The following is a 14750-nucleotide window of genomic DNA, read 5'->3' as shown; positions in this document are numbered from 1 at the left end:
ACCTAACTTAAAATAAAGCAGATTGAAAAGTTTAAAACCAAAGTCGGCAACGCAGCCTGTCCAGAACACCGTCTCCTGAACACAGATGCTTAGGCTGACACAAAGCTTTGCTGCCGTGGCACGCTCAAACGCTAAGGCAGAGAAATTTTTCAGTTCTCCCTTCCCCCCTCATTGTCATTTCCAAATGTCTCTGCCTGCCAAAGTTTATCGGTCTTCTTTTACATCCTTTGGTTTAAAACGAATCCCTCCTGTCCTCTGGGTGCTCCGAGTTTACAGTATTAAATCACATGCATTAGTTCAAGTCTGCCCCACTGCAAATCTCCCTGCAGTCTATCCTTTCCTTCAACTTCAAGAAGTGTCTTGGAAAAAAGACCAATCCAGTCAGGCACAGTTACTAAGAGGTAAAAACACTGGGATTAAAGGGCAGGCAGGAAACTAATTAGCTCCAATATGGTGCTCTTCTAACTCAGAAGTTATTGTACACCAGAGCGCTGATTCCTTACACTTGCAGCTTGCCAGCACAATGCAACTGTGGAAGTTTGCTTGATCCCTGACAAGCAAAAACACACACACAAAAAAAAAAAAACCCCAAAACCACACACCACACCAACCAAACAAAACAGAAAAACAGGAGCCAGATGAACTAATCAAGCCCACCGCCCAACAAACGATGCACCCGGGAAAGACAGCGGCTGGGGAGGCCACACGAATTATTTTGGCAGCGGGGCAGCCTGGCAGCAGAGAGGCTCCTCGGTGAGTCAGAAGCATCAGGCTGTCCCACGGACACACACCTCTGCCCTGCCAGCAATGCGAGCTATGAGGGCTGTCTGGCCTTAGACACTCACATAGTGTCAGCGCCCAGCTTGAGCTTGCGAGGGGACCTGCTTCCAGATGCGAGCAACTGACTTAGGCTTAGATTAGTTTAGTGGGCACAGGATTTAGGATGAATGGCCCAGGGTGCCATACAGGCACGGTTTGACAAGCGATGGAGCCAAGCCACCACGCTCTCCGCCTGCCTCTGGGAAGGTGGGTTTCCTCCCTCCTGCCACCCCCAGCAGCATCGTCCTACGCCCACCAGCACTGCAGCTCGGGGAGCTCTGCCCCCTCGGAGGGGAAGGCTAGCTCCTGAGCTGGGACCGGTCACGGGGCAAGGGCACCAACACGGCCTCAACAAGGGAAATGCCTACAAGACGAACAGATAGAGAGGCTGCATATGTTAAAGGTATATCCGTACCAGCACTTGCAGTCAATACAGAACTCATAACACAGAAATACCCCTTCAAGAGGCTGCCCCATGTTGTGCCACCTGCAGTGGCAAATTTCCAAGCATCTTACATACAGTTTATACAAGTCCACCTAGCAAATCTCAGCAAGAGATTCGTAACAGAAATAATTTGTCCAACAACTCAGCAACGGTATAAGGAGGTGGGGCAGGGATATAAAATGGGGTGCAGAATAATGGCAAAAGTTACTTTGTCTTGTTCGGACAACCAGAAGAACCCCGAGTAAAAACCAAAGAGGGCTTCAAGGCTGCGCAAATCCTTCCTGCAACCTCGTCCCAGAAGAACAAGATGAAACACACCCTCCTTGCAATTTCATGCTTTATGGACAATGACTTAATCCCTAGGCACCTTCAGACTAACTTAGAGCACTTTCTCATTGATTTTGGTAATTAAATATTTTTATATTTTAACGGTCACCCTAAACATCCAAGTCAGCTGCCTACTGAAAGGGGTGAGCCTCACGGCTTTTATTTCAGATACCCTCCAAACAGAAGTGCCATCATCACCAAAAAGTAGCATGTGCATATGGAGGGATAACTAACAGGCATTAGCTATTCCACTGTCAAAGCCTAGCAGAGACAGAGTATTCAAGTTATCTACAAGTTGAACTGAAGAAACACAGGTGAATTGTCTCTCACTAGGGATTTACCATGCGTTAACTACTGCACGTTAATTAATCCAGCTATAGCAACACACCTTTTTAAAAGGAAGAAATTTTTCAGTGCTCAACAGGCATTGCACTATCATTTACCCACCACTCACACGTTTCTTCTGCAAACAAGCCTGTAACATAAAAAGAAATCTGAGGATCCAGAAGACAAAAAAAAGCCCGTCGCAAGGAACACCAGCAGACTCAAATAACACGGTGCAGGATGTGCATTACTGAAGACATCGGCCAAGTGAGCAGCACAGACTGCACAGGGCTCCTCCGCCAGCAACCAACAACCAGAAACCGACCAAATATATATATATATATAAAAGAAAACCCAGCTTAAAAATGCAATAACTACTGGACCAATTGACTTAAAGACACAGATTCTCCTGAACTGGTGTCTTTACAGGGACTGCGTTTCTCGTGGTAGAAGAGATGTTAGAGCCCAACCATAAATGACCAGGATCAACACAGGAATTCCCAAAAGGTTTGTTCATCCCTCCAAAGCAGGAGACCAGACAGTACAACAATAATAATCCACCCTGACCCAAATATCCATGCCCCAATGTGACAACCCCTGAACCACGATGAAAAGGTTCAACTATCAGCCAGGTTTTCTTCACTCTGCTGCCGCAGCGCAGCAATCCCCACTCCCCTGCGCGGGATGCTGTTGTCTCAGGATGCAGCAGAAGGGTAACAAAAACATACACATCTAAGGAGGCATTTATATCTTTGGTGAATACAATGCAGTCCATTTTAAATAAGGTACATGAGATCTGGGAACATAACCAGCACCTTTTGAAAGCTGGTCCAGATCAGTGCACTCCAGCCTTTGAGAGGATGCCAGAAGCATCACATCCATTCAGAGATTTTTGTACCTTCTTTATAAACATCACTTCAGTGAAACTTAGATGGACATCTGCTGCTGGTTCCTGCCCGGCAGGGCAGAGCACTACACAAACACCCCGTGCCGCTTCTTTCTCTCATGCAGTTCTTCTTTCCAGCCCCCACAGGCTACAGCAGCTATTCCTCCCATTGGGAAGCAGACCTCCATTTTTCTTTCAACTCACATAAAATCTTATCAAACCTAAATCCAACAGAAGACATCTGACTTCAAAGGCAACAATCACATCTCAGCTGTACGATGCTAACAAGGTGCTTATGTTTGTTTGCTACAGGCAGAGCTTGATGTAGTTACACAAGGCGCCTGTAACTAATGCTTCACTGCATACACAGCGGGACTATGGATAAATTTAATTTGGGGGACTCCTCAACAAAATCAAGTTTGGAAAGTATACATTTTCTTTTTTTTTTTTGCTTCTTCACAAAACTCATCTTTCTCTTGCCGGATGGCCCTCGTTTTGACAGGCAACAGTGTGATTTCCACTCCTGTCGGCTACATCAAATCAGCGTAAAATAACTGAAAAAGCCTCCCAGCATCTGATGAGACTAACTAGTATTTTTGGGCTGCCCCTTTACCAGGAAAACAGACATATTAAGAATGTCAGTTGATTACAAGTAAACCAAAATGGAAAGCTGAAATGGAAAAACATATGCTTATATATAAAAGCAGTCCTACATGTGCAGGTGTACACGAAGACTCAAACACAAAGCAGATATGGTCAGTCATATCCTGACAGAGATACCGTACAGGAATAAACTGGTAGGCACAAACAAACTGAAATACATTGGTTTGCTCACCGCACAACTATCTTTACCTTCCATAATAAATGCAAACGTGTCCAAGTAGACATACACCCATCAATCTGACAAATCTGCCAGTGTCAGCTTGCACCAGTGGTGTACGTTAACACACACCGGTTCTATAATTCCACTGTGGGCAAAAGTAAGCGCAGTCACCTTCTGATTTTATTCAATCAGTTCTGCTAAAGATACATCTCACTTTGCCTACATTAGAATAAGAACAGGTAATTAATACACAGTGACAGATAACGCTTATTTTATTACCTACTGAGGACAAGGATTAATTCTCCCCTCCAGTCCCCTCTCTTTTCTTACCTTGTTCTCTTCTACCTTCCTTGTTTTCTTATCTACATCCTATGTTTCATTTTACCTGCCCATTCACACACTGCTCCATACCTAATCTGCTGCTCCCTTTGCTTCACAAGCCCTCCACCTCTCCGCTGTCTTCTTGTTCCCCAAATTCCCCTCTTTGAGGTTCCCCAAGCAAATTGCCATGTTTACTGGGGCTTCTCTTACTTTCTCCATCCATTATGCCCCTCTGCATAGAGGGGGAAGTCCACCCTCCAGCCTTTTGACAGTGCCCACATTGTGCCCCAGCAGACCCAACATCTCAACATCAAGGCATTAACTTCTTGTTCCTCTCCTCCTGCTGGGCCTGGGTCCAGGAGCACCTTCAGCAGTGAGGAGAAGAGCTGCTGCGGTCACTCCTTGCACTCACAAAGGCAGCAACACAAAAAGGAGGAGGATACAGGAGTCATGGCATCTCTTACTGAATTCCTGTATCTAGGATTGTACTGGTCACAGTGATGCCCACAAATGGTTTCAAGTAATATTCTGCTTTTGACAGCGCTGCCTGAAGTAACTATGATTACCCCAGAGACACAGCACAGATTACACACTGACACCAAATTCATCTGACCACAGTGACTGACAAGAGTCCATCACAGTGCCCACCAATTCTGTCATCTGCCAAACATGAACGATTCTTGACCTCTCAAAAAGCCTCCCAGAAGCTCTTTTTCACTAGGCAGAAAAAGTTTCAGGGCAGAGCTTCCTCGTACATAGGCAGAAACCCATCTCCCAACTCCAGTACGTCACTGATGTCCTGAATGGCATCCAAGTACAAGAGTAGGACTCTAGTTAGTCTCTTGATGCCAAACAGATACCCCTTGGCACCCCCCTGCCCAGCTTCCTTACCTCATATCCGCAGCGGACTCCCTAACCAGATATGGACCTTCTCTGATTTTTGCTAGAAACAGAAAGGTTACGGCTGGAGCGGGGTAGAGAGGGCAAAGGCCTCAATGGGGAAGCAGACAGGACCACACATGTGAAGGGAACCCAGAACCCCAAATTCCAGAGCTGAACAGGTCGTGAATTCCCACCCAACACATCTGAACCATCATGTACACCCTGAAAAGATATATACAGTACATATGCTTTGCTTTTGAAAGACATCAGAGCATACCAAGCAGAAGTACTTCTAGAAGTCCCAGTTGCCTCCAGTCTTCCTGAATGCCGAATGCAGGAACTGAACCCGTAACAGCCAGTTATAAGCGGTTCCAGCTCCTGCTTGGCACTGGAGGTAGGACGACTGACTCCACAGGTTGCAATTAGAATCAAAATTCTTCCTATGCCTTGGAATTAATTACATTTCTAGATTTCACACCACCATTCTTCAAATGATAATTTTCTACATAACGTCAGCAGTAAAGACTATTACTAATTTTGGCAATGAGAGAAAGGCAAAATTGCTCCAATTACAGTTTGTTGTTTTTCCTTAAGTCACTGTCAAAGTGGGATATCCTACTTCCCACAGAATCTCTGTTTTCTCCACAAAACATCCAGGACACTAAATATGCAGGACTGCTCCCGGACTTTTAACATTACACATAACTAAAAAGGATAACGATTCTTCACAACAGCAGTCACCGGCATCCAGCCAGACTTCAGTTTACACACAACAAACAAAAATTACCATTTCAAAAATTATGAAATAGGATCTACTTTCAATACTTAGAATTCCAGCTCTCCTTTGTCTCTGAGCTGTCAACCGTGCCTTGAACATGGCACTATCAACCACACTGGCCAAGGGGACTCTTTGGGAAGAACCGAAGCTCCCAGGTTCATGGGCATGAACAGCTGACACAACTAGCCAGAAGAAGACATGGGCACGAAGCTGTGACATGCAAAACACTAAGGGTGAGAAGACCTGAAGCTACCCCTTCCTTGATCGCAAGGCTTGAGGGCCATGGCTGCACAGCAACCCCAGCGTGAGGACAGCTGGTGTTCCTTCATCTCAATATTGTCACCTGGATGGGCTTTAGCCTGTGCACAAGAAAAGCTGTAGGATATCAAAACAGGATGGCCTGTAGATACCTTCTGGATCTGCTGCCGCGGCTCTAGACATCAACGTGACGGGCCTCAACTTCCATGAAGACTTCTGCCCTGCACCACAACCCCCCACCTTCTCCCTACCCCCAGCCCCTGCCAAACTCCCCAACAGCAGATGCCCCTTATGAAACCACCAGCCCTTGTACCAAAACAGAAACCCCCTGCGAGAGGCTCTCACCTCAGGCCAGCTTGCCCCAAGCACGTGTCCTTTGGGCACAGTCTCCACAAGTGACGGATCGCTGTCCAGAGGAGCGCTGCCACAGCCCCCGGCATGGGCCAAAGCCACGAGAGCCGTCCCCCGCCCCCTCCTGCTCCCACCACCTCCCTTGCAGCAGAGTTGCACAAGCTGGGTCAGAGAGTGTTTCAGGCTGAAAATTAACTGAGCAAAACTTTTTTTTTTTTTAACTATAATTACTTGTTTCCAGCTTAATGACTTCCCTGCTCCACCTCGCCGTGCCATTTAAGCCAATTAAATCAACACTGACGCAGTCCTACCTACTTTTCTCCCCACCCAGCAATGCATTCCCGCACCTCCCTTGCGCCAGCGCTCGCCCAACCCCACCACAAGCAAATGCTGGGCACCTGACCTGCGGAAAACTCACCACTTTTGGGTGGGTTTGCTTTGCAACAGCTCAGCTTGCCTTGGCGTCAGCAGGGAGCCAGCGCCAGTGGGACACATGCCTGGGGCAAGGCCACGGAGCACCTCCATGGTGCTCTGAGAGCAGTCAGACCTACCCCAGCAGACTGCAGACCACCTGCAGACACATCCAGCCCCTTCCCATCCCACCCACAGACTCCCTCGGCTTTGCACAGGCAGTCGCGTGGCAGCAGAGGCTTGTCCTCCTGGGATGGAGTTTCTTGCTGGCCCCAGGAACCTGCCTTCACCTCCACTGCCACAGCAACCTGCTCCTCCAGAGCCCACCCAGGAGCCTACACTCAGCTCCTCCCAGGGCACCTAAACACTCATCTGTTCCTTTGAAAAAAAAAAAAAACAAAATCAAAAAAACAAACCCCTAACACCAGCTTTCACCACAAGCGCTTGCGTATCATCAAACTGGCCCTGTCGTCCTGAGTTCGTATTTAAATAGCCACTTTAAACCAACTACAAAAGAAACAACTGCCATTCCTCCACCCGGAGAAAGGATGCAGATGCTACATCATGACAAACTTATAGGGCATCGCAGGTTCTCTAGTCAGGGTGCAAAATCAACTCTCAGCCCTGAAAATACACGGGATTCAGGGGAACGATTCATAAATATGACAAACGGGTCAGGTGGAAATAGAAGGGGCAACACAGAGAGCTGTAACTGCACTGCAACAAGGCTATTTCTTGTTTTATCGCAACCGCTTTGGCATATCGCAGTCAAGTTTTTAATCCATGCACTTAAATTACTAGGTTTGGGATTCTGGTTTCTGAAAGGTGTTGTAAACATGGATAACACCACCCCTCCAGGGCCCAACAGGTGCCCACTCCTTCATCTAGCAAGCACGAGAGCTTCACATGAGGGATGCTGCAAACAGCAAAAATTCACCTTTTTATCCCAAGCGTGTCAAACTCTAGTTTATAGCATCAGTTCTCTGCCCGAACTGGTCCCCATTAGTCTCAGTGCAGTTTGTCCTAGCAGGACAGAACACAGATTACGGCAAACAACTGTGACAAATATTATTTGCCAAGAGTGCCTGCACCTCTCTCACAGAGAGAGCAACCTTTCCTTCTTCTATTAAAAAATAAAGAGTTCCCAAAACAGGGCAAACAGCTTCTTTAGTACTACCATCCCTGTATTAAATTTAAAAAAAAAAAAAAACCAAACAGCACCGCATCACCTCAGCCTAATGAAGCCTAAAATGCTGTTTAAGCAAACAGTATTTTTCAGTGGTCTAACTTTAAAGGAAAAAATCGAAAGGTGTTCGCTATGGCTTTTCTGAAAAATAAATATCCATCGTTTTTGCATGAGTGCTCAAACATCAACAAGTGCAGGCAGGAGCCCTGGCAACATGACCCTACTATAACACTGTAAATCTCCATCAGAATAAAACAAAACTGAACCAGAAGTTCACCGTTGAACTGTTTTTACTTAAACATCTGCCTTGAGAAAAGTACATGAACAGGCACAGAGAGACAAGGCACACCGCGCACCGAGGCCAGCCGGCGAGCAGCGCCGGAGTGCACCAGGTCAGGGCAGAGCCGTCCTGCCGCAGGCCGAGGCGTTCAGAAACACCGGCCCGGCCGCCTGCCCGCTCCCCCCGCCCGGGGCCGCGTCCCGGGCAGCACAGCGGGGCTCCCGGCTTCCCTCCGCCTGGGCCCCCCCCCGAGCCGCCTCCGGGATGCTGCTGCCCGCGGCCTGCGCGCCTCACCCCAGAGAGGCCGCAAAATCGTTCCCGGCTGGAAGAAGCCGGAGCCGCGTCCAGCCGGCCTTTGTCCCACCCCGCGGTTCCCTCCCGCCGCCCGGGGCAGCGCAAGCCCCCGCCGAAGGCAAGGCTCCGGGGCAGGCTCCGCGCCCCTCGGCAGCTCCGGGCGCAGCGCCGCGGCGGCGGGCAGAGCCGCCCTTCCTCCCGGGGAGCCCGCCGGGCGCGGCCGGGCCGCCGAGCCGGGCCGGGCGCAGCGGGAGGCGGCAGCCGCAGGGAGCGGCGGGGCAGGCCCGGAGCGGGGCCTGCCAGGGCCGGGCTGAGCCTCCCCGCCGCCACCCCAGCGACCCGGGGCCGCGCCGAGGGGCCGCGGCGCGGGTTTCCCGCGGGCAGCGCCGCTCCGGACGGCGGGCACGGCCGCGCCCCGGCCAGGTCCCGAGAGCCGCGGCCCGCCCGGGCCGGGGCCCAGCGCGGGGGGCACGGGGCGGCCGGCGCCGCCAGCCACCCCCCGCTGGGGGGTTCGCTCTCGGGAGCGGCCGCCCGGCAGCGCCGCGCCCGGCCCGGGCAGGGCGAGACCCGCGGCGGGCACCGCGCTCCCGGGGCCCGGCCCGGCCCGCCGAGGCCTAGAGCGCGGCGCGCCGCCCAGCCCCGGAAGCGGCGGCCGGGCCGCGGCCTAGCGCGGGGCTGCTTACCCTGCATGCTGCTGGCGGCGGCGTGCGCCTGCGGGCCGCCCGGGCCCGGCCCGCTCCCGCCGCCGGCGCCGGAGCCGCTGCTGGGGCTGGGAGTCGCCATTGTGTGCGCGGAGAGGGAGCAGCGCGGCGGCTGCAATGCAGCAGGGACCCTCCCAGGCAGGACACCTAGAGCCCCGCCGCCGTATAGCAGCTGCCGCCGCCGCAGCCGCCCCGTCCGCCCCCGGGCTGGGGCCGCCGCTTAACCCCTCCCAGGCGGGCCGCCCGCAGCCCCGGCGCCCTGCGGCAGCCGCTGCGGCGGGGCGGGAGCGGGCGCTGCCTCCCGCGGGGAGGGGGGAGGCCCCCGCCGCCCCCCGGGGACGCGCTCGCCGCCGGACCCCCTGCCCAGCCCGCTGCGCCCCCTTCCCCGGGAGCTGCCTGTCCCCGCTGCCGCCGTCCCCAGCCCGGTGCCAGCAGCCCCGCTCCGCTCCTGCTTCCTCAGGCAGGAGGGGCATCGCCCCCTCCCTTCGCCCTCAGACCCTCTGGGCCACGGCTTCCCCCCGGGAGCCCTGCGCCGCGCTGGGGCCCCACCGCCATGGTGTGTCCCACACGTTTTGCCCCGGCAGCCCTCCTCACCGGGGGTGCCCAACAGTTTGCTCTCTTCTAGTCTCCCGTGTTTGTGCTCGGGGAGGCCCCGTGAGGGCCGGCAGTTGGTCCAAGCAGTTTTATCCGATTTCTCACCATGACTTTTCCTCCCACACAAGCAGCTACTTGCGAACTTCTCGTGTCTTCCCTGAGACCTCTCCCCTGGCCACCACAGGGCATAACTTCCTCCTGTGTTTTCTGTGATACCCGGGGCATCATCCCCTTTCTGCCACGTCGGTCTTCACATTTTCTTTTCTCCCTTAGCCACTGCTGTTCATTCCAGCACATTGTTTCTGATCCTACCTCTAACTCCAGCAAACTTACAGCCTTAGTCGTAGGGACAGCACATGCCAGGAATTAGAGCAGTGAAACAGGTCCCCCAGAGACGTGGGCTCTCTCTCCAGCCCCCTGCATGACTTGGGCCAGTCCCTTCACCTACAAGAGTCCTTGTTTCCTCATCTGTGTAACAGAAATAATACTAACCTCCTTTATGAATTGAGATCCGCTGATGAAAGAGCTGGACACCCAAGTGCTAAACAGCAGCATGCAGATTCTTTCCCTGCTCCTCCGTTGTCCAGGCTTCTCCGTGCTTCTCATGAAGGTGGTGATAGAGCAAACACCTCAAGTCCTGAACATGCATTGGATGTGCCTCCTGAAGTTGCCAAACATTACATTTTGTGCAAATGCAATGGGGGAAAGAGGTTGGGGCAGGAGCTGCCTCCCCTTCTGGCCTTCATTTTTTCTTCTTTCTCCCCCAGCTCAGCTCATACTTATTTATCTCACCTTGTGTTAAGGCCAAGATTTTTCTTTCCTCTTGTGCTTTGAGCTTGGGAAAGCATCTTCTCTCGTCTAGAGTCTTCTGGTTTCCCTGCTCAGCTGCACATGGGGTCAGGGAGATGCGCTGAGACCCAAGAAGTAGTCCCTGGGGCACAGAAGGAGCCCAGCCTTCTGCCCGAACCCTGCTCTCCAGTGAATATCTCACACTCTGCCGAGCTCATCTTTATCACAAGGTGGGAGAAGGGGGCAGAGCCGGTCCTGACCATCTCCCTCTTTCTGCTCTATCCTCCCAACTCCTGTTAGTCCAGCAAAGTCATTTTCCACCCTGTCAGGGATGCAGCTTTCCTTTGCGTTGGGGAACACCATCACCTCCTCCCGCCTTCGGCCAAAATCCCAGTAACCTGTTTGCTGATTTTGAACTTAGGCTGCTACCCTACACTGTCCCACCCTGGCCTCTGCTCTCTCTGGGAACATTGCTGACTCTTTCAAAGCTGCATAGTCTGTCCCCTCCACTGCTTTGGTTGGAGAGGAGCAGGAAGCACTCGCACCCAAAGCTTCCCACAAGAACAGCCCTTCCTGAATGTGGTTTGTGTGGGCCATGAGTGGTAACCATCAGTGCCTGGCAGAGTCTGTAACAAAGACCACAGACCCCATGGCATACAGCAGCACAAGCACACGTGTCCAGGTGAAGGTGTGCTTCTCTCCTCCCATATTCCCATATGGGACAACTCACCACCTAGCACAAAGCAGGATCCCAACCCTATATCTTCACCTACCTAATGCCAGGGAGCAACAAGGATGGCTGCTTTGCAAGGAAGGAGTCACTGGAGTGGAGCATAACATGGTGGATGGGCAATGGCCTCAGCAGCAAGAGCCCAGACCTGAGCAAGGTGAGCAGGGCAGGTCCCATGGCAGTAACCAGGTTCAGCCTGGACTCCAGACAAGTCTACTGCAATGAGGCTGGTCTGAGGTTAAGTCAAGTCCCCAGACTTGACTCATGGCCCCAGGACATGGCCAGGCACAGCAGCAACACAGCTGTAACATAGCTTAGGTGGGAACCAAAGTAAAAGCTTTGGCTAAAAACATCTCCTAAAGGAAAGAGTGAAGAGTAGTTTCTCCACCCCACCTCCCAGCTTCTTCCAGCTTTTTTTCAAAGTTCTCCAAAGTCACCTGATGCTTATTAAACCACTTGCTCTTACCAGCAAACTAGCCTTAAATGCTGAGAGTTAGACTCCTAGAGAGGGGAGGTGCAATCCAGGTCCTGACATTCCCCCACCTAGTTCCACAACTTTCCTTTCTCTTCCCTCTCTTGCTTAAGCCTTCTCTTCTGCCTTAACCAAGAGTGCAGGTCCAAAGTTGCCATCTTGCAGGCTGTGATACAGAAACCCAGTGCCTGCTGGCAAACACTGGCAGAAGCTGACAGCTGGCTTCTACCTCTACTTTGTGCCACCTGCATGTGGTTTGCTTACAATTAGATAAAATCATACCGTTTGTCCTTCTCCCCCTGAAAACCTAGGAGGATCAACAATACCTGTCCTGACAGATGTTTGTGAAACCTGTTCTTAAAGACCTCCAGTGATGGAGATTGTGCCATCCCCCAGCAATCTGTTCTGGCACACTTCTATCCTGACATTATCTGAAAGCCTAACTTAAGCTTTTTTGTCTGAGCTGAAATCCTTTCTATCCTGTCCTGTTTGCTATGGCCATGGCCGCCTTTGAAATGACCTCTTAGGCACTTGATGACTGTAATGTTTCCTTTCCCCTCCTCGCTCCGGTTTTTTCTTCTACTACATCAACTGAATTCTTTCAGCCTTTCTTCATGTTTTCTGTGCTTCCCAGCATCCTCACTGACCTCCTTTGACTTTTCTTCTGTTGATCTGCATTTTTTGAAGCACAGTGTCCCTCGCTAGGCATATTACTCCAGCTTGTCTTGGAGGCTACACACCTGGCTCATACAGGGTGGTGTTTGCCTTTTCCATTGCTGGTGTTCAGTTTGCTCTCCATTATACCTTGGACTCTTTTTTGAAAAACTGCATCCACCCAGTTGTTCCCTCACTTCTGTTTGTGTTGCCCACTGTTCATAAAGGTAATGCTCAAAGTTATACCTGTTGAATTTTGTCCTATCGGTTTCAGCCCATTTCTCCCATTTGTCAGTCTAGTGCTGAATTCTGTTGTCTTTGCTGTCCTTCACAGCCTGGAGTAATCTACAGGTTTAATAAGGTGTTAATTATCCAGGCTGTTAACTGAAGTAATTAAAAGACCTGGCATCAGAATGGACCCCTGCAAAAATCCCTTCAATATGTCCTTCCACTTCGACAACCACTGATAATTATACTTGCAGTACAATTATCTCACCAGTTTTGCACTCACCGTGTGGTCATATCTTCTTAAGAGAGGGTCAGGACAGCTAGTGTTAAAACCCTTCCTAAAGTCAACATATATGACATCTGCTACTTTTCACTTTATGCCTAAAAAATTGTGCCATACCAGGATATCCGACTGGTTTGTCAGCATTTGTTCCTGATGAGTTCACGGTGGCTGTTGTCCATCCCCTTGTTGTACTCCAGGTGCATACAAGTGCCTTGTTTAACGAGTTGTTCCAGAACTTTTCTGGGAATTGAGAAGGACTTTAAATTAGGATTAAAGAAAGCAGCTGAAAAAGCATAAACAAGATCAATTTGGGTGAGCTCTATAAAACCAATGAGGTAGGAAGAAGGTTGTTAATATAGGATCATAATAACGACAAGAAGGAGGTCAATCTATTGAACACTTTGACATGTATCCCCTGAAGTTAGTAAATCAGTGAACATGGGGCTCCTCCCCTTCTCAGTAAGGAGGGCTCCATCCTTCCCTGCTCATGTCACCTGACCCACCAGTTAAGGCAACTAAAACCAAAGTCCTTTTGGCAATATCAACTGTGTAACCATGCATGTATCTCCATATGTCCCTATCTGAATTGCAGTCAGGGTCCTGGGGCCAGGAACACACAAAGCCCCCGAGCCTTTCACCTGTCCACCTGGAACCTCTTAACCAGTTTTGATCCAATCAAAACCAATTTATGGTCATTCATGGCAGTGTCATCAGTGCCCACAAGGATGAGCGCTATTATGGAGTGGGTCACTGGGATGGGTGACTATGGCAATGTTTCAGTAACACCTCTGGTACAGGCTCTTGGGAAACAGCCTGGCTCTCCCAATATCACAGCTTGGCTGCTGGGTCCATCCCTGCAGCACTCTCATTTGAAAACCTCTGTCCTTTACAGAGATAAGGTTGGGCTTCTAAGGGCTAAGTAGCAGACTCCAGAGAGGCATAAGGAGGGAAAATGTTTTATCTAATATTGAGGAACTAATTTTCAAGTAGCTCAAGGGTACTAAATGTTCTTGGCCTCCCTCTTATGGGAGAAAGCAGTATTGCTGGAGACTCTCTTCAGACAGAGAAAGTCTCCTCTGTCCATGGAGAGGGGGTGGTTATAGGAAGTGCTCGTGACGGGTAAAGCTTTAAAGTGAACAGCCTCGACCTTTTCTTTGCAGTAAGCATACCAAACACTACAAATCCTTTATATTTCTAAAAGGCACTACAGACCGATTGCTTTTGAATTAGAGCGGCAAAGAACGAGATAGATTCGGATGCCACGGTTGGAAACCACGGAATGCCCCTCCTTCCCACCCTATCCTCACAAGAGACAGACAGGCCTTTTGCCCTCTCTTGCTCGTGTGTCACTGAACTTTTCTCCCTTACAGGGTTGCCAAACCCTCCACGCCGTCCCTCCCAAGTGCCCAGGAGAAGTTGCTTTCTGCCAGCCCAGCGGCCCTTTCACCTCAGCAGCAGTCCTCTCCCACCCCACGCAGGCTTCTGGATATGCCTGTCCGGCTGTTTCTCTGCCTCTCTCCCACTCTCCACCAGTTTCTCCCAGCTGCTCTCCAGAAGCCGCAGCCTCCCCTCCGGACCTGCAGCCCAGCACCCGTGATGTGGCAAACAGCAGCCCAGCCGTGGCACAGAAACCAGGTGGGCTGTGTAGGTTTGCGCAATAGCTTGTGACCGGACAAATGAAAGAGTCATAGAGTTCACCACAGCTGAATTTTCTTTTTGCAAGATCAGCTAATACGGTTTGAAAAAATAGACAGTAATTCATAATTTTGTTTCCGACACAAAGCAGAGCTGGTGTGCCTGAAAAGCTTCTCTGCTTTTATTTTCCTATCATATAAATTACTCTAATGAAAGACACAGTGTCTCTTACATTCTTCTCTCTTATTCTTATTAACACCACCGTTACTTTTTAATCCT

General features: G+C 50.7%; 1 protein-coding gene across 4 annotated transcripts in view; it reads right to left on the bottom strand.

The window, feature by feature from the left end:
• Positions 1 to 9274, bottom strand: part of MAP2K4 (mitogen-activated protein kinase kinase 4) — a 102387-nt gene extending 93113 nt beyond the window's left edge. Inside the window, exon 1 of one of the 4 annotated variants that reach the window (XM_075169760.1) lies at positions 9069 to 9274. In XM_075169760.1, the coding sequence (XP_075025861.1) occupies positions 9069 to 9168 (100 nt within the window). In that variant the 5' untranslated portion in view covers positions 9169 to 9274. The remainder of the gene's footprint in view (positions 1 to 9068) is intronic. The other 3 variants (XM_075169759.1, XM_075169765.1, XM_075169764.1) reach the window with 3 other exon arrangements.
• Positions 9275 to 14750: the final 5476 nt, after the last annotated feature.

Source organism: Calonectris borealis, chromosome 20 (assembly GCF_964195595.1).
Source record: "Calonectris borealis chromosome 20, bCalBor7.hap1.2, whole genome shotgun sequence".
In the NCBI taxonomy this organism is placed as follows: domain Eukaryota; kingdom Metazoa; phylum Chordata; class Aves; order Procellariiformes; family Procellariidae; genus Calonectris; species Calonectris borealis.
Note: the sequence above shows the minus strand (reverse complement) of the source record. Positions and strands in the feature narration are given on the sequence as shown.